The sequence below is a fragment of the Haemorhous mexicanus genome, chromosome 6, assembly GCF_027477595.1.
Source record: "Haemorhous mexicanus isolate bHaeMex1 chromosome 6, bHaeMex1.pri, whole genome shotgun sequence".
Taxonomy (NCBI): domain Eukaryota; kingdom Metazoa; phylum Chordata; class Aves; order Passeriformes; family Fringillidae; genus Haemorhous; species Haemorhous mexicanus.
Window position 1 is genome coordinate 44,335,832 of NC_082346.1, and position 26,001 is coordinate 44,361,832.

Sequence of the window (26,001 nt, forward strand, 5' to 3'; positions counted from 1 at the left end):
GACACTGGTAATGATAAAGACCTTGTTTTGTTGGATGATAAACAGGGAAAGGACTGATGACCGCTCTGTGTCATAACAAAAAGCTTGTGTGTTAACTATGGTCTTTGCTTCTATAAATCATTGCAACCTTTTTTCTAATTTGTGATGCACCTTTACCCTGAGGTCTTACATAGCCTAAATGTGTGCTGAATTCCTCCCTTCTCCTGAGCAGAGGTTTTCATAAGTCTGTTTTCTCATTTCACCTATCTGTGTTCTTCCAAAGTGAATTCTGTAGTTATTATTTATCCAGTGGCCTTCTCAATAAGGGTGGAATAAGGGCCTGAAGTGACAAGGCACAGTACTGAAGAGTTAATGTACATAAAAGTTTCATGTTTTTTTCCCTAAACTTTTTCTCAAGAAATGTGAACTCCCTTTGTCTGAATTATGATGATAGGCTGCTATTCACGTACTACAGTTTAAGACCTAGAGTGTCAAGCTTCCTTTTTTGTTTAGAATTTGACAGTATTGTTGCTTTCTGTCTTAATTTATTTTGTATCCTACTTTAGAGGTATGGCAACAGACAAAATTATGTGAAAATACTTTAGTGTGCACCACAGCTCCATGGTAAATTTTTTCTGAAAGTGAAGACTGTTTATATGCTTGCATCATAAATCCCTGTAACATATCTTCTGTATGCTAATGTAATAGTACAGAATGCATTCATATGTCATAAAGTTTAGTTGAAGATACTGGAAATATTCAAGGTTGTATGTTGGGGAATTGGTAAATATAAGAACAGCAGGGAAGAGCGAGAGGATGGGGTTTTTTCAGTGAACATTGTCTTCTTTCCATGACCCAGCCTGTGAGTCTAAGCAGGGCTACAACCCCTCTGTTTCATGGGAAGATGGATCTCAAGCTGCTTTTGTGTTGCATTACAGGCTGCAAGAGGCTATTTAGTTGCTTTTCTGCTGATGGTGACTCAGGAGGGGGAGGATGACCATCTCTGCATCTGGAACTTGCAGCCATATCATTAGATGCTGTTAATGAGGGAGGCATGGATAACCTGGTGAGAGGCGTTTTTGTAGGTTCCTAGGATATTTGGGTTTGGAAGGGAACCTCAGGAAGGTTTCTATCAAATCTCCTTCTAAGGCATGGTCAGTTATGAGGTCAGACCAGCTTACTCAGGGTGTTATCCAGACAGGTCTGTAAAACCTCTAAGGATGGAGATTGTGCAACCCCTTCAGCCATGACCAATCAATAGATTTGCGGAACTGCCAGCCCTTGTCTGGACTTGTGTTCAATGGGTATGAAGCATCCTGTTGGGCCCCAGATTGTCCCCAAGTCCTCATCTTCTAAAATTCTGTGTTTTTCCATGCCCTTGGAGGACAAACAGCTGAGACAGCGAGGGCTGAGTGTGGTTAGCCCAATGTGTGCACCAGTGTTAGGGCTGATGCTGTGATCGGTTATAATGTCTGAGTCCATTCCTTCTGGTGTATGGGTCCCTGGGAGGCTTTGTGAATGAGTTATGTGATGGGCTTAAAGCAGACTCTTTGGCATGTCCTTGGACTGTCAGCAAGGGCTACTCAGCTCTTATATGAGATCACAGCACCTGGTACATTGGTCCTATCTAATTTTAGAGCTTGCCGATCAAGGAGACTTGTAAGGGTCACTTCATGGCTCTGGTGATCTCTGCTGGTGATTCAGAAGGGAAACATCACTCCCCTCAGTCAGTACTTAAAATAGCACTTGTATGGCACTGGGGAATCTGCAGTACAGGAGATCACAGGGCTGTGCTGTTCGTCTGTGTGGGTGATTCATCATGGGGCTGGCCAGCATTCATGTGATTCAGCAGTGGTTCCAGGTCCCACCTGAGGGACAGAGGGTGGTTTCACCTGATCCTACCACTGTCCCTGCTGGTGTGCTGCAGGAAGGGTTCTCGTTCTTTTTCCTCATTTGTAGTTACTTGGCCTCTATTCATAGTGAATGCTCCTCTCAGAGGTAGTCATGTTTCAGAGGGGGGTAAAGCAAGCCCTTTCTTGTCTGTATGGTGTTCTGCAGGATGAGCTGTCATTACTATCCCTGTTACCTCTTCTACCACCTCTGCTTATGGGGACAGCTGCCAGTTTGCTGCTTACAGAGTGTATCCGGAGATATGCTTGGAATAATTTGTAACAACTGTCTTTTAATTGCTTGTTCAGCACTCTGCTGTGGAGCACTCTGCCTCTTGTGATAGCAGGGAGGGCTGGTGGTGGGATGGCAGGACAAGGCTGCTGTGTTACTGCATGGCAAGGGGTTAATCTCATGCCCTGGGGATGTTTGCATTCTCCTAGGAGGTTTTTAACTTTGATAATATATCTTGGTGATAAGGAGCAGTAGTATGGAGGGACACAGCAGTGACAGGATGTTTTAAACAGCTTTTCTGTGCTTCTTCGTCTTCACAGACATTGCAAATCAGATTAGCATGGGTCTGAGGAAAGGAAGAGGGAAAGTGGGGGACAGTGTGATGGCGGCAAGGGAGAGGGAGCTCATGTTCATTCTGGTGGGCAAACTGACTAGCTGAGTCTCCCCTCACCCTTTCTCCACCATGTCCTGCTGCCATCCATGGATGGAAACACCTGAGTCTTCCTCCAAGCAGTCTCACCCACCCCAGCAGCAATTTCCCTGCCTTCCCTGTGAATGCATGTCTGCCACTATCTGCTGTCCAGCTTTCCTCCTTGTTACCAGAAACCCTATTCCTACCCACAGGTACTATCTCTTCTTTTTTTTATGCTAGACAAGTGTCTTTAAATAACCTGTGATCCCACAAACACATGGTGCTCCCTGCATGGATCCTTCCCTGAATGCCCTGGAGCACCCTGCTACCTGTAGATGCCCGCAGCCACCCTGTGCCTCCATCAGTGTGAGGAGCTGCAGGAGCTCTGCGTGGGGATATGAGCATGTACAGACCCTTGCTTCCTGGGTAGTCACACAGAGGCTGCTTCCCCTCCCCGGCAGGCACCCTACTGTGGGTGGCAGTGTGTGACCATCTCTTGTCTCCTCACAGATCTCTCGCAACTTGGGGAAACTCTACAGTGAAATGATCTTTGTGAATGGCTTTGTGCACTGTGACCCACACCCAGGCAATGTGTTAGTGAAGAAGTGCCCAGCTTCTGGCAAAGCTCACATTATCCTCCTGGATCATGGGCTCTACCAGGTATGTAGGTATGAGGGACTTCCGGGGCATTGTCGAGCTGCCTTTGGGCATCAGGCTGCAGCCTTGCCCCTCTAAGCACATATGAATAAATTTTTCCTAATACTTCCATTACCCTCCAATGATATTTTATTACTCTGAAATGGAGGATAGGGCACAGGTAGGGGATGGAAGACTTTTCCCCCTGTTTCCTGTCCTCTGTGGGCTTCTGGGGACCATGTCTCCCTTCCCAGGTGCTGAGCGAATCATTCCGCATGGACTACTGCCGCCTTTGGCAGGCCCTCATCAAGGCTGATATGAAGAGGGTGCAGAAGTACAGCCAGCGGCTTGGGGCAGGGGATTTGTATCCTCTCTTTGCCTGCATGCTGACTGCCAGATCTTGGGAGTCTGTCAACAGGGGCATTGACCAGTCACCAGTCTCTGCCAGCGAGGTAGGTCTTGTGTCTCCTTCCCTAATGTGAGCCCTTGCTTCTCCTCAGTACCTTTCTATGTTGAAATCACTTGCACCACTGATAGTACAGCAGTGCTGGGCAGCCCCTGGCAGCTCTGTAGCTATTTCTGCAGTGATAGCTAATCTAGAAAAGAGTCAGGATTCCTTCTGCAATATGTTTTATAGTGGCTGAATTAAATTTCACAGATTCACTTGTCATGGGCTGCCTAAATTTTGTATAATATTTTACCTAAGTATTCACCATTTCTGGAAATATTAGTGGACTGTCCTTTTCTTAAAAAAATATTGAATGCAACTGTCCAGCAAACCATCAAGGAGGCTAGGATAAGGTACAGGAGACATAAAGGTTTAGTGGGAAGACATGAGAAGGATAATGCATTATCACTATTAATGTAAATGACTATCAGCACTGATATAAACTCCTAAAAAAACCTGGAAATTACCTCCCAATCAAAAACCCTATTAACTTGGAGTCAAGGTTGCTTAACTGCAGATCCTGTCAACTCAATCACTACAAATCTGGGAAATTGCCACTTATATTTTCCACCCTTTCGTATGCACACATGCTGGGATCCTTCTCGTGCCTCCTTGCACACCTGATACACACAACAGCCCACCTTGAGAATAGTAGCAGCCCTGCCAATTGTGCTGTTTCTAGAGAAGAACATGAAGTGATGTGATGGACAATGGACAAGTGTCTGTAAGCAGAAGTATGTTGTATCCTATGGTTTGCTTTTATCTGCACACATCTGTAGTAAAGCTGATGAAATTAATTTAAGTAGCATTATAATATTGTCCTATGAAATTCTCTTCCAAAAGTTGCTTCATTTTGATGGATGTGGCAGAATTTGCCGTACTGGCTTGCCATTATCCATAGCAATGAGTAGGTCAGATACCTTGGATAATGGACCTCCTCCCTCCCAGTTACCTAAGTTAATTTTCTGCACATCAGAAATAATATAATGCCTATCTAAAAGATCTTGCTTGATATGGTGAGTTCTGGAGCTGGTAGCTCCAGAAAAAAATTCAGAGGTGCCAAAGCAAATTGGCACAGCAATGACTCCAATACTACAAGGCCAGTGTTGAATCTGAGTTAGTGAGTAATGTTTATTCCAACTTGCTTGTGAAGGTTACACCAGAGGTGTAGCTGCAGCTACATGGTACCCTGTGTGTGCTAATGAACTTTGTCATTGAGTTGAATTGCATGTATGGAACCAGCTCTGTTGTCTTTGCCTACATGACACAATTAATGCTGAAACTAGATAATCCTGCAGCAGATAATGGGGAGCTGAGCAGATTTGCTGTGGCATTAGGAAATGAGCCGCTGCTTGCCCTTACTTTAGAGGTGAATTTGAAAGATTTTATCAGCAGCAAGAGCTGAGCGCTGTGTAGGCAGGTACCATCAATGCAGAGCTCCAGAGAGTGTGCCTGAGGATGTATCAACATGACAGTAGCCTGTGAGACAAGGAAACAACCTTCCTGAAACAAAATCTTATCTGTAGTGCTGTACTCAATCTGGGCCACTGCATCTCGAGAAAGGTTTGATGAGACTGGGGCAAGTCCAGTAGGAATCTACAAGGACTAGTGGCCAAGCAGATGCAACCCATAAGGTAAGTCTGAGCAAGTTAGGTCAGAAAAAAATCTGGAAAAGACAGGTCAGGAAGAGTTGTAGAAGTGATTTTCTAGTGTCTTAAAGAGTGCTGCAAGCAGGACAAGCAGTCATGGGTTTAAATTTGGCAAAAAATGAGAAGCCAGATCTAGTGGCAAAGCAGTGAAATGCCAGTGTAGATGGTCTGGGGAGGTTTTGGTTCATGTTACTGGAGAGTTTAGGTGCAGGCTGGGCAAATGTAAGAGGATTGCCATAGGTATAGCTGTTCCTGCCTTAAGCCAGGGCCAGGCAGCTGATTACTCAGGGTGGCTGCTGGCCTCATCTCATCTGATTTAATGATGTCTTTTCCTGCATCCTGCAGCAGCCTCAGCAGTTGCAGCCGAAGGGCTTTTCTCAGGTCCTGTGGCTTAGCTTATTTCTTCCTCTGCACACAAGCTTTACCCTTGACAGAAAGTGACAGTTCTGATGACTGATCATGTGGTTGTTTTGTGATGTGGACAAGCAGCTGGATCTAAAAATAAAAGGAAAAGAAATAGAAAAGAAAACCTATGTCTGGAAAATAATGTAAGCTCTGCAATGATGCTGGCTGGGGAAAGGCATAAAAGATAACCAGGGAGGAATTTTCTGCCAACAAATAATGAAACAAAACAACATTTAAGAGAGCTAAGCATCTTCTTGCTGAAGCGTTTTGTATCTGGTTAGTGGTGGAGGCAGGAGGACACAAAGACTGGTTTGTCAGCAGCAACCATGGTGGTGTTTGAGCTGTGTACATCACTGACCATCATGACCTGCACACTCAGTTTGTGCAGGTCTGTTCTTTGTAATAAGTTTGAAGTTCACAAGGAGTGTGAGATCCCATGTCATGCAATATAGGCCATCCCTCATTCCAGAGGAGAGAAGGCTTTAGAGCTGTCATTTCCCACAAAGGAGCCTCCTTCCTGTATGAAGTTATTTACTGTCCCCCTGCATGTGTCCTCCTGGATTTTGTAGATTTCAGATGTTCCAGAGACTTGTCTTTGGATTTCATGTCATTATTCATGTCATGGCCTCTGTAGGAAGAGGTAGGGGCAAGGTATGCATATAGCATCAGCTCCCAGCTGCACTGTGCTACATTTCCTGGGATGGTGAGGGAACTCTCAGATCTAAAAACATGAAGAGGCATGGCTGACTGTCTTGCATGCTCTGGTGGCTTGTATTTGGAGAGGAGCTCATCTTAAATGGCGCAGGCTGTAGTCACTAAGTTATCACTGGGTTCTTTCAGTAGGCCATGTGTTTGTTGGACTCTGGAAAACCAGAGAAAATGAAGGATTGCCTTGAACTTGCACTCTTTCCTTAATTATCTGCTACTGGCTGCTGTCATACAGGATATAGATCTAGATCTGACAGGTGACAATTTGAAGATTTTTATCTCTTGGATTAACATGATGCTTAACTGCATAATTTTTTTCTCACCTCTGCTGAATTGTGTTGAGAACAGAGGACTAAACTAGGCCTTGGAAACAGCTTCATCGATATAGCATAGAGCCATGAGTTGCATGGGCCAGTGAAGAGCGAGCAGCTTGGTTGTCTTTGCAGCATGCCTCTACCTTCCTGAGCAATTCTGGCACCTGCAACTCTGCCAGTTTTGGGGCTGGTGAGGTGAGAAGTCTCCAAGGGCAGTATTGAGATCTGGTTGCTGCAGGCTGCCTAGGACTAAGAACCAAGACAGCAGTGAGTGGCTGTTCGTCTGAGAGGCTATTAATCCTGCCAGTGAGGGGATGGGTCCTTATCTCACCAAGAGGCAGATGGGATATGGCAAGAGTGATCTGTGCTATGAGTGCTGTTTCCAGTGTCTGCAGGAAAGCAGGACAGAGCTCTGAACCTTCTGGCCTACTGTCATGGTCTGTTAAAACACTGTCTCTTCCTGGCATAACTCAGCTGCATCTGGACCTGAATTTCCCATGTACTCTCACCTTCTCTCTCCTTTCTCCCTGACATGACCTGGCTGGCCACAGGACATGGAGATCCGGTCCAACGCTGCTGCTTACTTGCCCCAGATCACCCAGCTCCTCAACAGTGTTCCCCGCCAGATGCTGCTTCTGCTGAAGACCAACGACTTGTTAAGGGGCATTGAGTCAGCCCTGCACACGCGGGCCAGTGCCAGCTCTTTCCTCAACATGTCTCGCTGCTGCATCAGAGCTGTTTCCACGTGAGTCTCTTACCCAGGCATCAGAGGCCAGACAGGGAGCAGCAGGAGCTGCAGGACAGACCCTGAGATGGTGGTCAGAGCCAATCAAAAGTTCACAGGACGAGGCAGAATCCTGGTGATGGGGCAGGTCTAAGAACGAACCAGAAAGCCAATCTGTAGATTGTCTGGTGGTTGTCAAGCAGGTCCAGGTGACAAGACAGGGCTGATGTCAAGAAAAGAGGTCAATATGTGAGTTGAGGTCCAGGCCAAGGGGCTTCATAGCAGGACATGAGCTGAGGACCATTACTCTTCCAGTGTAGCTCAGGCAGGAACTGAAGGTGCAGGTCTGAGATTACTGACGTTCCTGGGCCTATCAGCAGAGGGTTGGGGGTGCTTCCAGGCTGGTCAGGGCCATTAAGGCTTATTGGGGCCCCACTTGGCGGGGGTGGGGGGGGTGCTGACAAGGCTCTGACTCAACCTCTTGGCCTATTATTGTTAGCTGTGGATCTCTTCTTGACCTGTTATTGTTAGCTGTGGATCTCTTCCCTTCATTGTGGTCCTACTCATGCTCAGTTACACATCTCAGCCTCTTTCTGTGTTGTTCTTACACCCATCACCCTTTCCAGAGGACAAACCTGTCACCCTGAGGCTTGAGACAGGGGTAGAGTTAGAGCCCTTAGGTTAAGGGTTGAGGATTTTTCCCCCCAAAGGAGGGGAAAGGGCTTCTTGCCCATTACAGGTATTACCACTAGGCAGTATTTGTGAGTAGCATAGATCTGAAAGTTCACTGCAGCCTGATTGAGGGGATTTGGCTGACTGACGATCAGGCTGATGTTTAAAAGCCAGGAACAGGAATTGTGCAAGTGATTTTCTTCTGTGAATCTTATGAATCAATGCACTTCTGCCTCAGATTCTTCCTCCTTGGAGATAAAATAACAGTTATTTCTTGGGCTGATGAGGGACCTATGAATACCAATTAGCCCCTGCTAAAGAAAGTGGAGAAATACTTTTCCTGGGGTCTCTGTGTCAGGATTGCTGGACTCTTAAAAGTGTGCTACCAGGAAAAGCAATAGGAGTGTGCACCTGTCTCTGTGAGCTGAGGTGAAGGTGGGCATAGAAGCAGAGGAATGCCATAACCCAGGATCACTAGACACAGTGGGAAGAGAACTGAGTTCTCAAGGGAGCAGGCTGTCTCTTCTGCCAGATTCATTCTAAGAAAGGTGGTCCCCAGCTCCTCAGAAGCACTGCTTAGAGAAAATCCCTGCTTCCTGGGGATTCTCCAGCTGGGGGATATTGCCACCCCTTGGGTGGTTGTACAGAAGATGTAGGACAGCCTCCTTCCTCCTGGGCTATCTCCTGCTGGATCTAATGCAGCTGTTTCTCTCATTCTAGGTACCAGAGGAGCAAGAGTCACTCACTTTACAGGAGGGCCCAGATCTCACTCACAGAAGCCCTAAGCCTGTGGCAGATCAACTTGTATGAACTCTTTCTGTGGCTGAAGGGGTCCCAGCTGGGGAACTGGGTCATTGCTCTCCTGAGACGGATGCAACATTTCACGTACTGACATGGACTGGTGGGAGAGGCCTGGGTGCTCCCTCCCTCCCTTCTGTTCTCCATGGCACATTTGTCTTTCTGACTATTTCTGTCTATTTTTGGGTCGTACTCCACGTTACACGCTGCACTGTCCTTTTCTTTTACAGCATTAACTTCCTCTGTGGCACAGAGAGGTTGAGTTGGTACCAGAGCCCTATTATTTTGTGGTTTAGGAAAAGTAGGTGTGTGATACCTTGTGCCAGGAAAGACAGGAAAGGATACTGTCTTTTCTCATTTGTGCAGGTTAAGTTCCACTCAGATTCTAGTGGGATTGTGCTGGAAGCAAATGCCTCTTCAACTCTTTCTTAAACAATCTTAAAGAATTTAAGAGAATCCCAGCCCTACCTAGAATGCCCCAAAACATTTCTCAGACCCTCAGAGGTGGTAAGTTCCTTTAAAATGCATTAGTGTTTATATTAGTTTGTGCAATCTCCTTAGTTTGATTTCTGTTTAGGTGTGCAGAAGGTTTCTCAGAGGAGTGAGACCATGTGGAAAGCTGTCACTAGGGTTTTCTCTTCCAGCACCAGGGAAAGAGGACTCAAATGGTGAGAGTGGTGGACTGGGAGTCCAAGTTTCTAAGGTTCATCTCCAGTCCTGTCAGCAAGTGCCTTTGTTTTTGGACTTCTCCCGGCTTGTTTCTTTGCTGGTAAAATGGGAGAAGGGGACAGTGATCTTGCCCCTCTTCTGAAATTCCAGGAAGGCAGTAGGAATGACAGCTCAGGGTTCTGAAACTGCTGGTAATGTATGTGTACTGTACAATACTTCCACACAACAAAATAAATGTGTTGTATCGAAGACGTTTGGGGGAGGGATGCTTGGCTGTGCACTAGAGTTATGTTTGGGCCTCTAACCTAAGTCCTGTTTCCATTTCCCCACAAGGGAGTGATGCCAGGCAGTGCTGGCAACTCCTTGTAAGCAAAATGTCCACTTGGTCTTTTCTTTGTCCAAGAGGTTTGTACCACATCTGAGTCCTCTGGTACTGCATCAGATGTGTGTCGGGATGGAATGGAGGAGCAGGCATCTTTCTGCTGGGAGGACACCTCACACCCTTCTTCCCAGATCCACGCTGAACCTGCCTGCTCTCTGCCTGTGGGAGTGCACTGCAGCACATCTGTGAGATGTCACCATCCCCATGCCACAGTGAGCATTTCACCTTGTCACTGCCTGTGACGTTTTACTGCTCTGGCCTCAGACAAAAACCTGCCATTTGCTTGGTGGTGCAAGTGACAGGTCTGATGGCTTTGATTCTGCAGTTGTGGGACAGCTACAGAAAGCCTCACCTAGAGGTCTGCTTTATGTGAGATGTATTTGAGATACTGGGATATAGCTCTGCTACTTGTAAAAATTCCTTTAGCCAGGAAGGGTGGATGGAGGTGACTGCATACATCATCTCAGCTTTTCTCATAAACTATCTTGGTGAAAGGGGATGTGAAGGACAGGATAGGAATGTCCGTGTACTTTCAGAAAGCTTGCTAAGCTGAGGGTTACTCAGGCACCAAACTGTGCCTGAGAGCAAGCCACAAGAAGGCCATTCACTCTCCCAGTTTCCATACCATTTTCCAACTTGCACAGGTGTGCAACCCCACCTTGAAGTGAGTTTATTTGCTTGGGAAGGGAAGCAAGGGACAGAGGGCAGGTAAGTGTGTGTGTGTGTGTGTGTCCCTGGCAAATCAATCATCTTGCTGGCTGTGCAGGAAAGGGGAGGAATGTAATCCAGAAAAGGTACCTGGCTGCTGGTGGGCTTGGGCACGTGGGTTAGGGACTGCAGATGTGCAGACAGTGGCTGTGTACATGCACAAGCATGTAGGCAGAACTGTCTGGCTCGGGACTGCCAAAAAGCGGTGTGTGATTGGCAGGGTTCTGGACACAGTACTACTGAATGTGGGTTTTAGGTCTCTTTGGGTAGTCAATCACCTGATCCTGGCATTAGCTCTCTGAGCTCTTCCTACTTTTGGGGGCAGCATCAGGAATGATGTGCTCTCTGATCTTTGCTAAGAGCAAAAGAGAAACCCTGGTAAGGCTGAATGTCCTTGCAAAGCTTGTCTCCAACCCCTGCAATGACAGGTTAGAGATTCCCTTGACTTCTGGGTCATATGAGGGCATCAGGGAATGGAGTGGTGGTAATTGCAGGATGAGACCCCTGAGCTGACAGAGAGTCACTGGGGCCCTGGAATACTGGTGCTGCAGCCTGTATATGACTAATCTTTGCTCATGTGAGCAGTCTGGCTGAATCAGTGCCTTGCTTAGGCACTTATAGCTGGTAGGCTGGCCAGCATGGGTGGACCTGACTTGTTCTCATCACAAGTAGAGCGCCTCTCAGTAAGCTGGCCTGGTATGCCTTGTTGAAGTCCCAGAGGCCCTCTAGTAATAGTCACCAACTGCACATCCTCACCTTGTAGCTGCCTCTGCAAATGCCTTTGCCTGTTCATGGCTGGATATACTGACCAGAGCACTATTTGGGTTTCTCATCTGTGAGTGAAAGCTCATCCTCATTTCTAGAGGATCCCATGTTGTGGAGAGGCTCCCTGTAGCTGTCATTTACATTGGCTGTCAAGCTCACAGTGAGCTCTCAGCTATGCATGTTCTTTCACTCCTTCAAAATCCCACCACATGACTGCTAGTTCTGCTACCTGAGGAGGGTCCTGACTCTAAAAGTGGTAGGGAACCAGCAGCCCCTCAGACTGGTTTCTGGCAGTGTGCAGCAGGCAGAGAACAGGGAATATTTGGCAGAGCTATGTCTGTTGTAATTAGTCTCTGCTGGGAAGCTCTGTGTTGCAGTGTTAGCAGAGGGACTCCTCCATCAGTTGTGCTCAGCTCTCACCCTTCCGACAGTCAATCAATGAAGGTTTGTCTTAAGAAAGAACAAGCAAACACATGGTGTTTGACCCTGTAACATCCCTGCCTTGTCTTTTTGCTGAAAGCTCTCAGAGGTGAACTTGTTAAGAGGATTTTGAAAAGACACTTTCTCATTCCAATTTGCAGTTGTCAAACATGGGTAACCTGGACCAGGTCTATGCACGTGGCCCCTCCTTCCAACCTGCATTTAATGGTGTTTTCACCACCAGCACATGGGCTGCTGTCTGCCCAGCTTCAGCTGTGAGTGAACTGAAGTTTGGTGCAGACACTAAATGTTGGCCCTGCAGCCCACCAACTCTTTCTCAGGACTAACATGGGGATTGGAGCTGTGGCCAGAGGTACAAAACTGATGGGCATCTTTCGGCTCCTGTAATATGAAGTACTTTGTTGTAGCCTTATGGCTTCACCAATCCTAATGCTGTCAGTGCTCTCAGATGTGTTGGGAAACCAGTGGACATTTCATCTGGCATTTATATGTGCTATCATTTCATCTGTTGGATGTGGAAAATGGGGCAGTCAGGGAAAATGAAGTTGCTGTGCAAAACTTCCAAGAATCTTGGGTATGAAGTGAACATGCTTTTGTACATCCGGCTGAAGAAAAGCCAGAGAGAGCATTACTCCAGACTGGGCAGCATAGCCTTTGCCTAGCCCATCTAGTGAATGCTAATGATGACAGATGGGTGGCATTTAGATTTGCAGATCAAGGCTGCATGGTGCTGTCTGCCATCTTGCAGGGGTGTACAAACCTCATGCAGTTGCAGTGTAGAAGCTTCAGAATGAATCACATGCTGCTTCCCACAGCATGTAATGGCTGGAGGCTCTGAAAGCAGATTAGAGCAAATATCCTTCTGGCAGTACCAATGAGTAAACAAGGGCTGATTCCCACAAGTCAGAGTTTGCAAAGTTAGGAATGAACTTCACCAGGAGGGTGGTGCAAAGCCAGGATACCTCACCCAGAAAGGGTCTCCATCCTGGCTGGCCAGCAGAGTGGCTCAGCTGGTCTGCTGGCTGGAGTCTCCCTCAGAGCAGGAGTGGAGTCAGATGCCCAGTGGGCCCTCCCAGCCAGCCTGTTGGTGAAGCCATACAGCCATGGCATGGAACAGGCAGGGAGCTGGCTCACATGGCCATTGAGTCAGTGCTGTGGGATGAGCTTGGATCTGGGTTTCAGCTTTCTCAGCTCTCTTTCTGTGTCACTGCCTGTGCTCAGACATGAGATAACATCCCTGACCAGGTCTTGTCTTTGCTTTGAAGTCCAGGCTTACCAACTGGTTTTGTTTGGTTCAGTTGTGGAGCTGTTAGCCTGCCTGTGCTGGCAAATGCCAGCTTGCATAGCTTGCCTTGCAGTTTTTATGAGCCAGCTACCTCTTGTGTCCTTCTTTCTTGGGCAAAACCTGCATGTCCAGTGCCTTCTGGAAAGCAGTGGGTGCCTTCCCAGGACCCTGTTGTGGCTAATGCAGGCTTTAAATGGATTTTAAACCCCGAGGGAGTAAATTATATGCACATCCAGCTGAAGGCTTCCTGAGTGGGAAGGATGCTCAGTGATCTCCTGTGTGATGGTAATCAGGTCCCATCAAGACAGTTTGAAGTTTCCCTGACAGGGTATTTGAAGCTACACCTATTGGGGTAGTGACCAGCACCTCTGTCCCCTGCAGGGAACATGGTTGTGTGTCCATCCAACAGTGTCTGAGGGAGCCCTGGGCAGGACGTTGACCATACTCTTACCCACACACTTCTGCTGACCCTGTGCAGCTCATAGTGACCTTGTCAAATGCTAACAACCTTTTTGGGCTGACTTGTGTGACCCAGGGAGCATCATTCTGTGCCATCTTCCATGTCACTCCAGATCAGCCACGATGTGAGAACTCAGGATGCTCTGTGCACAGCTTCCCTTTTGAGCTGCTTACTGTACTTGTGACTTTTGGTGGTCTGGTAAAGACTGTTCTCTGAGACTACATGAACAATGGAGTAGGGAGGAGCCATGGCATTTTACTTTTTTTTGTTTTGTTTTGTTTTACTTTCTTTTTACTTCCATTTGATTCAGAGTCTTATTTGCTGAGGCTACTTTTCCATACTCTGATACATATAAGCATAAAAGCACTCATTAAGTCTCTTCCTGTAACTCTTCCTGAAGCTCTGCTAAGAAGGTTTCAGGACTTGGGCCTGACCTAGCAGGACAAGTCTGCATGTAAAATGAACATTAGCTGGTGGTGGTTTTCAGGCTTGCAGCTTCAGGCTCAGCATTGATGTGCACAAGCAAACATTTCCCCAGGGTGGCTGTACCATGAGCCTTTGCTCTCCTTTCAACCCTCAGCCTAGCAGTACATCTAGCTTTAATAAAGCTAAGATGCAAGAGGTTACTAAATGGTAGCTAATAAACAAAGTGACATGCATGAAGCCTGGTAATACCATATTGCTCTTAATGAAAATGTGGGTAAAAAAAAAGTAATGGGGCGACATTGTTATTGCTGTCTTGTACTTCACCAAGGCTAAACTATCCATCATGCTGATAAGGCTGAAAGGAAAACTTTGCAATATGAGATGCATATATCACAGGGCAGTGCACTGCACCCAGTATGTGCTGGGACTGCAGTAGCTTCTCTGTGTCATCAGATAAACTGGAGCAGGGCAAGCCTATAAATGTAGTATCTGTGAGCAAAAGGTCAGTAGGCAAATAGCTGTTTTGGAGACCTAAGAAATGAGGTGATGCAGACTGAGGACTTTATTTTGGGGTATCAACGGGCCTAAAACACATTGGTGTGTACTGGAAAGAGCAGCAGAGGAAGACAAAGGGAGGAAAGCAGACAGATGTGGTGCAGGAGTCAGCTAAGTGTGGTAACACTGATAACTTTGCACAACAGGCTGAACAGTCAATTTTAGGGGAGAAGAGTCTTACCCTGGAGAAACCATACTTGGCTGTTCAGTTGAGTTCCCAGGGAATGAGAGTTCCTGAAGCCAGTGAATGTGATGCGGAGCTGTGCAGGCTGTATCAGGTTGCCTTGCAGCCCTTGCTGGTTGAGGGCTGTTTACTGCAGTTTGCTCATCAGTCTTCATCCTGCCCAGGATGATGGAACTCCATTTTATGTGGTTGATGGAACTCCATTTTTGAGACTGCTCCGTGGTCTTACTCAGGGGAGCTGTGTCCAAGGTTTTCTTGCCATGGTTTCCTTTGGTTGCTGCATTTGCTCTCTCTGCCAAGCAGTGGCCGCACAAGAAACGGATCCTGTAGGGGACTCCATGGGACGGTACGGGATTGCAAAGCTGCATGGGTGCTCCTGTGACATGTGCATTGGCAGAACCCAAATTTTGCTATGGGAGCAGGTGCTCCTATGGCCCTACCCTGTAAGGGAGAGCCTTCTGCATAGTCTGGGCTGGGGAGTCTTACCCTGATGACGTGGACGGCTCTGGGTGCACCGCGTAAGCGCTCTCCACAGTCTGCCTTCTGCTGGGAGTGGGGAAGGATTATTTGCCATATTGTGCTATGAGGGAAAAAATGACAACTACATGTGTGGCAGGGAGGCAGCAGAGCACGGAGCTGCATGGTACCATTGGCAGTTACCTTCTCCACTGGCTCAGGGGCCTGCAGATGTCAGAGCGTGGCTGCTGAAATGAAATGCTCTTAAACCTGGGACATAAATCACGGGCACAGTGCTGCGTGAAGGCTGCCCCTGGCATTTAGCTTGGCCTTGTTGCATCAGTACCATAGCAGGGTTGGTCTTTTGCACAGAGATCCTGCTGGGTTGGGTCATGATCTGTGTCCATGCAAATGCATCTATGGCAGTGGCAGCTCAGCAGAGCCAGACACGCTCTCTCCCTCTTTCCCTTCCTTGTTGCTTTCCCTCTGGTCTGAGCTTCCATGCTGCCTTGCCTTAGCTGCAGCCAGCCCAGCCTCTGGCCATGGGGGGAGGTTTCAGGAGAAGATGGAGCACCCCTGGGAGAGAGTGCTTTGTATTGCAGTGCCACACTTTGGTAGAGCACAAGGAAGATCTAAAGAAAAGTCTTGGGAATAGCCCAAAGCAAACTGCTGTCAGACAGTGGCACAGTGGTGTTAAATTAAACCAGGGTCATTCTCAGCTTACACCAGGATGATTCCCAGGCCCTTCCAGGACATTGTCAGGGCATGAGTGTTGGCAGGGAGCACAATATGACCAAGTTGCCTTCTGACCTCTCAAATGAGACATGGGGATGGGGTAAGGGAATAGGGAAAGAGGCTGGCCAAACTGCCCAGCTCTGGAAATCAGCAACACTTTTATCTCCTTCAGTGCTGCTGGTCATGAAAACTAACAATGTGACAAATGCCAAAAGTTGGGGCTATCTCTGGACAGCTCAGGCCATACTGTTTACTCACACTCCCCACCCCTCACATATCCCTATATCCCCATTTATTGTCTTGCTCCTTTTCTTACAAGCTCCCATCAGGCCAGCAGCATCACAGCTGCAGCAGACATAGGGACCCATTGCCATCCACACAGCCTCGGGCCCCTCACAGGTACCTGCCAGGATGGGACACATCATGACCCACTGGAGCCAGCCTCACGGAGGTAAGTCCCCATCAGCTGCCGTCAGCCAGTCCAGGGCATGCCCCTCTTCCCCATAAGGCAGGGTTTTGGTGCTGGCTGCCACTGGAGACACCCAGCTGCTCCCTTTCAGGTAGTCACAAAGGCAATTACCTCACTGCTGAGCTCCCTGGCTGGCTGCTGAGACACTTACCTGAAATTAGCTGTGGCCAGTGCGTCGCAGAGGTGAATGCGGTTGTGATTATGAATGCACTTCTTGTTTGTCTTTTCAGTGCCGAAATCCTGTCAGCGAGGAGAAGCGATAATAACATGCTATTAAGTTCTTTCTGGATAATGTAATTCAGGAGTCAGGAGGCAGTTTGGTCATTTATGCCTTTGAAAAGCTCAGAATAATTTTCAGTGTCATTATCTTCCATTTTAAAGAGACCGTTTCAAACATCAATACCAAGAGCTCTTCTCCTCACCACCTCCCCCCTGCTTATGTGGTTTTCTTCCACATTTTGTTCCTGTTTTCTCTGAGCTTTCAGGGATCTGGGGTTTGTTTCCAGTCATTCATTCCCCCTGAAACAGACCACACCCAACCCTCTCTTTCACCCTTTGCCTTTTTATCGTAGGTTTTGGAACTCACTGCTATTTTATTCAGCATCTTTAATTTATGGTTGGTGAAACATCCCTTTGTGAGGTGGGGGAGCACTGCTCGGGCCTCAGGTGCAGTGAGAGGAGGGGTATGTGATGTGGATTAAGGTCTGTGGGACTGCAAGAGTTTGAAGCAGTGTTCCCCCAGGGCCAGCGAGCAGGTGGGCAGAGCTGCCATGAGAGTCCGGCTGCCCTTGGGAACGGTGACTGGGGGCACTGCACATGCTGGAGGTTTTGGTTGCCTTGGGATGCCCAGGAGCAAGTCCTACTGCCAAGGCCATGGCACAGGCTTGGTGCTGGGGAGTCCATGCATCCTTGCCACTCTGCTCCCAACCACTCCCTCACTGTCTTTCCAGGCACAGCCATAGCCGATGACTTATATATAGAGCTTGAGCTTTATGGTTTTTTGCTCATGCTTTTGTAAAATGTGTGCTTCAGAGTAAGCAGTTAATGGATACTTTGGCCCTGAAATAGCCCCCAAGATAGGGAGTTGAGAGGCTCCTTAGCAGATGCAACTTCAACACCAGCTTACACTGCAGGCGTGAAAACAGACAGATGTCTCTGAGTGAATGCAGCAAAAATTATTATCCAGAACTGGGGCAGGAAAACTATCTAGCTCCTCTCCAGCATGCACAGAGCATGGCTGAAGAAGAGAATTTTATTCATTAAGTTAACTGGCAATGATCCCTGAAATGTCAGCTTTGGCCTGAAGTTTATCTCTAGGCTTGGAAAGCATCCTAGCCCTTCTGTTTTTAAAAGAGGAAGGTATATGGCTCTTTCCATTTTTTATGTGCTAGCTCTGCCAAAGTTTCAGTGCAAATAGGAGGGATAATGCCCTTCCATTTGCTGCCTATTTCCTTCAGAGGGGAAATGGGATCTCCCAAGCAGAGTACAGAAAATCCACAGGGAGCATGCAAGAGTCACATCCATCATTAAGCCTGGTTCGTATTGTTCAGCAACTTCTGAAGGCACTGTCGGGCACTCCTGTGCCTGCAAAGTCAGCGGTGGAGTCAGGCTGTGACCTGGCATGAGCTTCTTTGCAGAGAGGGTGTGGGAAGACTTGCGCAGAGAGCAGACTCATTGGCCTCACTCTGCCTAGAGGATGTGGGAGCATTAGCAGCGCAGCATGGCTTCATTAGGAAGCTGGCCCAGCATCGTTAGCATAGAGGATACAGTCTCCTTGGGACAGATGTAAAGAGGGATGAGAATGCTCTTTCCTTTCCGAGAGATGGAGAGGCCTTTTGAACACTTTTGGCAGTCCCAGACATGAATGCACAGTTCAGGGCCGGCCAATGATGCCAGGAAGGGAACCCACATGATAGACTGGGCGCAATGGATGCATCTGCTCCCAGATGCTGTGCCTGCTGTCTGCGGAGAGACCACAGAAACAGAGACCTGCTGCTGATCTAACCATTATGGGCTGTGCCTGCCTCCATCACCTGCTGACTCCCTGCTCCATATCCAGCTGCAAGTGCCCTTCTGAGTGCAGAGGCAAATTAAATGCATTTTCTATGGCCTGCGGTAGTTATGGGATTTCTTCTATGAAGGTTTGCTGGTACTTGGTATTTTAGCTTGCACTGCAGTCTCTCGCAGTGGGGGTGCTCAGAGAGTCCTCTCTCCCTTCTCCACCTACCTATTTTCATTACATTTAAAAGACTTTAATTATCTCTGGGATGTGTATGCCTCTCTTGGTTGAAACTGGAGAAAGATTTGAATAGATGCTTGTCAGTAGGAAACTTGTAGAGGTTCAGGCAGCCCAGTCCCTCCTCTCAGGGCAGCTTGATGGGATAAGCTGTCTGCCCTTAAAAAAATTACTAATAAGGGAAATACAAAGGAAAAAAGAAAAAATTGTGAAAAGTAGAGGAAAATGGATGTCTTAAATGGCTTGTTATATCAGCCAGATGCCCATTCACTCTGCCAGCAGCCTGGACAGCTTAGCCCCACTCCCATAAAGAAGCTTGTGCCTTGCACTTTACCTCTCTTCTTGCATATTTTTTCCGCTTGCAGCTGATTTTCTGACCCTGATTTCTCCCCAGTTTCTGCTACACTGGAAGCCTGTGTGCCATGACTTCATGGCACTGCTGGCTGGTGCTATGGGTACAGAAAACAAGGCACAAGGAGGGACTGACAGCGTGGGGCACAGCTTCCCTTGGCTCCCTGCTTTAGCCACAAGGCAGGTGTTGCCCCATCTTGGCTGCATGAAGCTGGTGGGGCTGTGCCCACTTGCCCAAAGCAGTCTGCATGGCAGACCCATGTGTCTAGTCATTTCCCTGTTACTTTTCTTACTGCACCCTTCCTTCTTAGCTCACTCTTCAGTGATGTTTCTCTCATGCTTGGTTTGCCTCTCCAGGCTGAAGAAGAGTTGGCTGTGGATTGGGATATATTGTAAAGTGCTGATGTTGCTTATCAATTGTCCTTGTTGTGGAGGGATGTTGGGTGTGGTTTAGATCACTTCAAAGACCAATAGTTTAGTCTTTAATAGTGGTGTAACTCAGACCTCTGCTCAGCCTGGGCAGTTGGAACAGGCACAGCAGTAAGGCTGGAGGCATTTTGACAAGGCTATGAGGAGTGCCAAGTCTGCAATGGCATTACTAGGCTAGGAGTTTGTCAACCATCCTGTAGAAGCACCAGCTCTGGCAGGGAAGTCTTAGAGCATTGCAAGAACAGGGCTCAGGGAACCCTGTGTGCTCATAGGATGTGGGCTCAGCATGGGCATCATGTTCAGCTCCAGCTCACTTCCATATTTGCTTTAGCTAACACTATTCAGGTTCCATAAGTCATCTGAAAACTACCTGGTTCTTAACAAGGAGAATTTGTAATGGAGGTCACTGCAGTGTGAGAGCAGGTTAGTTGTCTCCTGACAGCTAATTCATTCCTGTGCTCCTCTTCCAGCTCCTCTTCCATCTTTTGGGATTTGAGGCTGTGGAGCTGCTAGTATGAATGTGCTTATGTGTGCTAATTTCTGTGTGTGCACATGCTGGCTGGAACACTGAACTCCGGCCTGTGCTGGTCTTGCTCCCAGCGCGCTGCCTTCTCCATGCTCCGCCGGCTGTGCAGTCAGAGACCTTCCAGCACCAATGCCAAAGGACTGCGACAGACCCCTGGGTGGCAGCAGGCCATTTGGTTGATGGATTATCCACTCCAAGCATGAGACAGTAATCTTCAGAGGAACAGGCACAGAGAAAGGGGCAGAGTGAATCACTTTGAACATGGACAACAGCTGGAGAAGGAGGGGGTGAGCAATTCTAAGAGAAAAGAGTGTGGTTTGGAGGGGAAGAGGAAGCAAAAGGGAAATTAAAAGCATGCAGCAAAAAGTCAAGGGCTCTTGCTTGGTCAGGAGAGACAGAAGATGACTAGGTTTATAACAGCAGTGTGAGGCTCAGCCTCCACCAGCACCCTCATTTTGTCATTGATTTCTTACATGTTCAGTGGAAAACAGCTGCCCACTGATCTCTCCACAGTGGGACACTGCAGCCTCTGCCCATAAATACACACACTGTGCAGTTACAAATGGGAGAGGTTGGGGAGCAGAGTGCTGTTTAATCTCTGACCTCATTGCCTGTATTGGGATAGCAATTAGAAGTGCTCAGGCAGGTGTATTATGTCTTAGAGATTCAAACAACAGATTCTGCTTGAGACTATATTAAGAAGTGGGGAATTTAGATTACAAAGGCAGCTCTATGTTACTACAACATTCACATAGAGATGTTTTTGGACTCCCTGCTACATTATTCCAGGGAAGCCATTCTGGGCCTCACACCAAACCAGCTGTATGCTGGGCAGAGGGTTTTTTACTTTTCTGATCTGCAGCTGGGTCAGTGAGTATATTAGCTACTATTTCCAAATCTTAACAGGTTATCTCTAGGCTTCTAGCAGCCTGCCCAACATCTCTCATTTCACAGAAGGGCTTTGATATATAGGAGTTGAAAGCATTGCAAGTCCTGAGTATTAATGCCTGAGTTAAAAATTGAATAACCAATGTCAGGAGACAGAACACATTTATATTGTCATGGCATGTGTCAATGGAAGATCCCACTACATACAGTCTTTCAATTTGTTTTTCTTTTGTTTGTCCACAGAGGGATGTGATATTGCCAGGTTGCACAGAGATTTTGCAAGTTTGGGACTGAGTCAAGAGACCTAAAGTGAGAGCCTTGTAAGCACCACTGTTTTGTTGTGGGTTTTCATCGATGTCAGTTCAAAGGGAAATCTTCACCAGTCCTGGACTGAGGTCCCTGAAAGCACTTTGCAGGCTGTTCACCACCTCTGCTCCAGGGCTGCGTGTATAGAGCAAATGTGTACACTATTCCCAGACACAAATCTTCTAGCTCTCTTTTGCTGGATGGACAAATGACATGCTTTAAACATCTGGCATTATACAGACTAAAGGTCAAAGGATGGAAAAAAGTAATTAAAAATATTAGCACTATTTACAATTAAAAAACACAATTTGTAACATAAGACTGGAATCTTAATGGCCAGATTAGACCAATGCTTCATTTAGTCCAGCCTGCAGCCTCTAAAAGTAGTTCTTTCTGGCTGATGCGGAAGGCAGTGGAAAAGCCACACAAATGGACAACACTTAAAACTTGCCAAGTAGAGCAGTTTCTTCCTCCTTTATAACAGGGCTAAACTTACAACAAGAAAGTTTGTATCTCTTAACATTTATAAATATATATTTATGTATTTACATATATTGTAGCTGTGCCTGAGTACCTTGATACTGTTATAAGCAATGCAGGGCAATGCAGTGACAAACGAACTGACTGTGTCTTTCTGGGCCCAGCCATTCCTTGTGATACAACAGTGGCAAAGACTGAGTCACAGTGGTCACCACGGTGTCCTGTCCAAGCCTTCCTAGTCATATGGATCACTTGATAATCTTAGGCACCTAAGTTGTGTGGGCTGGAGTTGAATCACCAAGACCATATGAGGCATCATTTCAGTTCCCAAGATCAGTTCAGTTGCTCCAGTCAACTGCATGAAAATTCCAGAGCCAAGCCTGCCTTCCCTCCTTCCCTCTTCCCTCCCTCCCTTTCAAAATCTATCTCTGTGTATACTAAGGGGCTAACTTAAACTGATTTCCATGCCTAGTGTATCAGTTGCTTTAGAAAGTAATTTGGGCTTGGAGAACCTCTCCTGTCCCCTCCCAGTAGCTGGCCTGTTGTTTGGGATGTTGGGGAGCCAGAGAAAAGATGCTGCTGGTCCCTGTAGAAGAAGGAATCACTTGATGAGAAGAACTGCTGTCTGTCATGGCTTTTGGAGAGAAAGTCAAGAGCACAGGCTGCAAGGGTTTTGTCGGAAGAATCTGAGGAAGGAGGAGTTGAGGGGCTTGAATTGGAGACAATGGACAGGAGATGAAGGTGGAGGACTCTTCACATATAAAATCACAGACTTTATATATGGGGTGGAGAGGGGCTGGTATCTATTTGTCTGGTGCTGGGGAAATGTGGAGGCTGTGGAGGAACAGGGTTTTGTGGGGACATCTGTAGTTCCAAGCTGAAAGAAGGCAAGAAAACTCTCAATGTGATTCAGGGAACAGCCTTGCAGATGCACTACAGCCCACCTTGCAGGGATCCTCCTTGGGATGATGGAACATTAGCTGTCATGGCCTCTATGGCTCCTCCTGAAGCTGCCAGCAAGGAGAATATCACACTTTCTGGGGAAAGCATGATAACTCCTGAGCTGCATTTCAGCCTTGGGAATCCCCAGCCCTGTGGTTAACATGTATTGAGTGCATGTTTTTTTGTTAATACCTATTTTTCAGTTTTTCTCTGCAAATGGAATTACTCACCAGTACTCATTGCTTCAGCTGAGCAATTTTTTAATAGATACAATACAAGGGAAAAGGAGCATCTTGGTTCCAAGCCCTTCTTAAAGGGTCTTAAAACCCCCAACCACAGCACATTCTCTGGTGCAACATGACTCAGTGTCTTTGGCTGACGTCTTTGGTGACATCGCTGATGACTAAAAAGGTTTTTCCCAAGCAGCAGAAAGTTTAACCCTGATTTATAGCAAGGGCTGATATGTTAATACCAGCAGTATTTTTCTTTTGCTGTTGTCAGGGTATGGCACAGAAGGGGGAGAGTGAGTATACCTCTTCCTGCTGGGCTTGAGAGTAAGAGATACGTGCAGCTGCAAGAGATATGTGCAGTGTACTAGAAACTGTCCTGCAATTATGGCTGGGACAAAAGAGAAGGCCAGCCATATTCAACTCAGAATAATCAGGAGATCACTAAAGATTCTAATCAGGAAGAAATATTTTTCCATCAACTCATTACAAATTATAATGAGGTTGCAGCTCTGGATTTTGGTTGCGTCTTCTCTTGCTGAAGTTAATGAGTGCATCTGCTGAAGGCTTTGGTAACTTATTTGGTGTGACATGTGGGCAATGTGACGAAGGAAGGGAAGAAGGGGCAGGGGGAAAAACCCAGAGCAGGGAGGGTCCCAAGGAGCAGCGTTGTTTTGGCTGGTGACCTGGAGAAAGGTGAGTATTTGTCTGCTTCTTTGTCTGGGAAAAAATAAAGGCAAGTGTGGCTAGTGGAAGTGCTGCTCCTGGAGATGGTGGTGGCTTTTGAATATGATAGTGTATCTCTTCTTGAATTTTTTTGTGAGCCTGACAATGAGTACACCAGGGGACCTTCATCCCGTCTTGTATGTTGGTTGTAGGCATGGGATGGTATGTGATCACAGCTGAGGACAAATGAGATAGTCTCTGCACTGCTTTGCTTTTTCACACTTTCGGATGGAGCTGTGTTTTGTGGTGGTCTCTGCCAGCCTATATTCCTCGTCATCCCATGTCACTGAAGAAAATTTTGATTGAGTGCATCAATGCATTGCTTACACAGACAAAAACCATTGTTGCCTATTGGCTCACCAGCACCTCTGTTTTCCTCCCTGGTCTTCTACAGAATTTGGCTATGTGAGGAGAAGCTTGCAGTGGAAACATCTTTGGGAGACTCAAAACATAAACCATGTTTTACTAAGCAGTATCTGAGACTTTTGCTGAGACAGTACTAGGTCTTATTGACTGACCAAAGCTACCAAGTCTAGCCTGAGAGGCTGCTCTTAAATATAAAGGTCTGTGGCAGGCTGTATTTGTTATGAAGATAACCCATACTCTTGTTAATCCCCCTTGTGTCAGCTACTCAATAACCTACCTCACAGGTTCCTCTGTATCTGTGAAGCCATTTATCTGCTGAGACAAATGTCCCCTCCTACCATCAGTGGCAAAGGTCATCAAATGTCCTCCTCTCCTACCATCAAAGGCAAAGGTGGAAGCAAAGAGCTTCTGTGAAGTGATAGGAATCTGTGGCAAAATAGGTGTTGGATATATAGTTCTGTAAATTCACCACCTACTATGATGTCAAGATGCTAAATAACTTTTGGCTTTGCAGACCCTACAAAGCAATCTTGACTTTCAAATCTTTTTGTCTTAGCCACAAGGACTTTCTGGAAACTTGAGGAATGAACAATATCAGAGGAGCAATATCCAGGATGGAAGGAATATAAGCAAGGCTCTGAGGCTGCTATCCAAGAAGAGTTTGTAAATAGGTAGGAATTTAAGAGGGTAGAGCTAGAAATGCACCCTTGAGCTCTATGTCCGGCTCTCCCTTCTTGCAGAGTCAGGAAATGAACCTGAGAAGCATCTGTTGGATTCTGTTAACATGTTGTGGTGCATCTCTTTGGGCTCTGTTACCCTCCCAGTAGCTTTTGTTGAAGGGTGGATAGCTATATCTAGTTGACGAGCGTGACTGAAGGCCCGTTCTTTCCCTGTTACACAATTTAATGTCTTCACAACATGAAGACAAAAGCCACAATAGGAGTTAAAATGACACTATTCCTCCTATGGTATTTAGGTGCTGGCTAGCAGCAAAAGCTCTCAAGGAAAAAGATGCTTGGAGTCTGTGTGGGGGCATTAAATTAAATTGACTTTAATTTGGACAGAAGAACGTTAAGTACAAAAATTAAAACATGAAATAATTAGCATCTGAGGTTGCAGGAAGCAATTCATTTAGTAATTCCACTGTGAGCTTGCTGGGCTCAAGGTTCTGGGGTGTGTTCTTAGTTTTTTGCTTCTGGCACTCTCAGCTGCTATCTCTATGCTACATTGCTTCACACCTGGATTGACCTGCCTTTATAATGTGTCCTTGACATCCAGTCAAGGTGGTTTTGAAGCAGAAACAGTCCTATTAAAATGCTGTTGGGAAATCTGAGGCTCTTTTTCTAGCACTATTAATAGTGGGTTTGTATCCTCCTCTAATGTGGCTGTGCTTTCATGCTTCCATATGAGCCCCTCCAAGGATTCCTGGATGTGTCTGCCAGAGATCCTTGTTCCTAGTACTGGATGTATATGTTGGAGCAAATGTAGGGAAGGGCCACTAACAGGGCTGCTGTCCAGTCTGAATGTGGTGAAGTATCTGAAAACGAAGGACCAAACCAGACTTTGTGGTTTGGTCTGCTGCAGCACTGCTGCTGCTTGCCCTCTTTCTCTGGCTAGAGATCCCTGTGAATGGTGCCATATCTCCACAAGAGTACAAGGAAGCAGCAAGCTTGATGTGGTAACTATGATCGGATTTAGTCAGGAGACTTTTAGATTCTTGTGTGAATTCCTCTCTGCATGATCCAGATGGTATCCAAGGAGTGTCACAGCCAAGCCACGCTGAAGTGGCTACTGAGTACAGCAATTGGCAAGTGGTGTCACTTGGGAGTCTGTATTGGCAGCAGTGTTATTTAATATCTTTATTAATTACATAGATGAAGGAATCAAGTGCACCCTCAGCAAATCTGCAGGGGACAGCAAGCTGAGTGGTGTGGTTGACACACCTGAAGGATGGGTTGCCATCCCGAGGGATCTGGATAAACTCAAGAAGTGGGGCCATGGGAACTTCATGAGGTTTAAGGGTCAAGTACAAGGTGCTGTACCTGGGCTGGGGCAGCCTCTGATATCAACACGTGCTGGGGATGAACAGAATGGGAACAGCCCTGCTGGGAAGGACTTGGTGG

At 46.9% G+C, this 26,001-nt stretch overlaps 1 protein-coding gene across 5 annotated transcripts in view; it reads left to right on the top strand.

Moving 5' to 3' along the window:
• ADCK1 (aarF domain containing kinase 1) overlaps positions 1-9,784 on the top strand; it is a 73,706-nt gene extending 63,922 nt beyond the window's left edge. For all 5 annotated transcript variants that reach the window (XM_059850072.1, XM_059850074.1, XM_059850075.1 and 2 more), the window contains 4 exons: positions 3,023-3,172; positions 3,403-3,600; positions 7,224-7,417; positions 8,789-9,784. In XM_059850072.1, coding sequence (XP_059706055.1) covers positions 3,023-3,172; positions 3,403-3,600; positions 7,224-7,417; positions 8,789-8,960 — 714 coding nt within the window. In that variant the 3' untranslated portion in view covers positions 8,961-9,784. The remainder of the gene's footprint in view (positions 1-3,022; positions 3,173-3,402; positions 3,601-7,223; positions 7,418-8,788) is intronic.
• Positions 9,785-26,001: the final 16,217 nt, after the last annotated feature.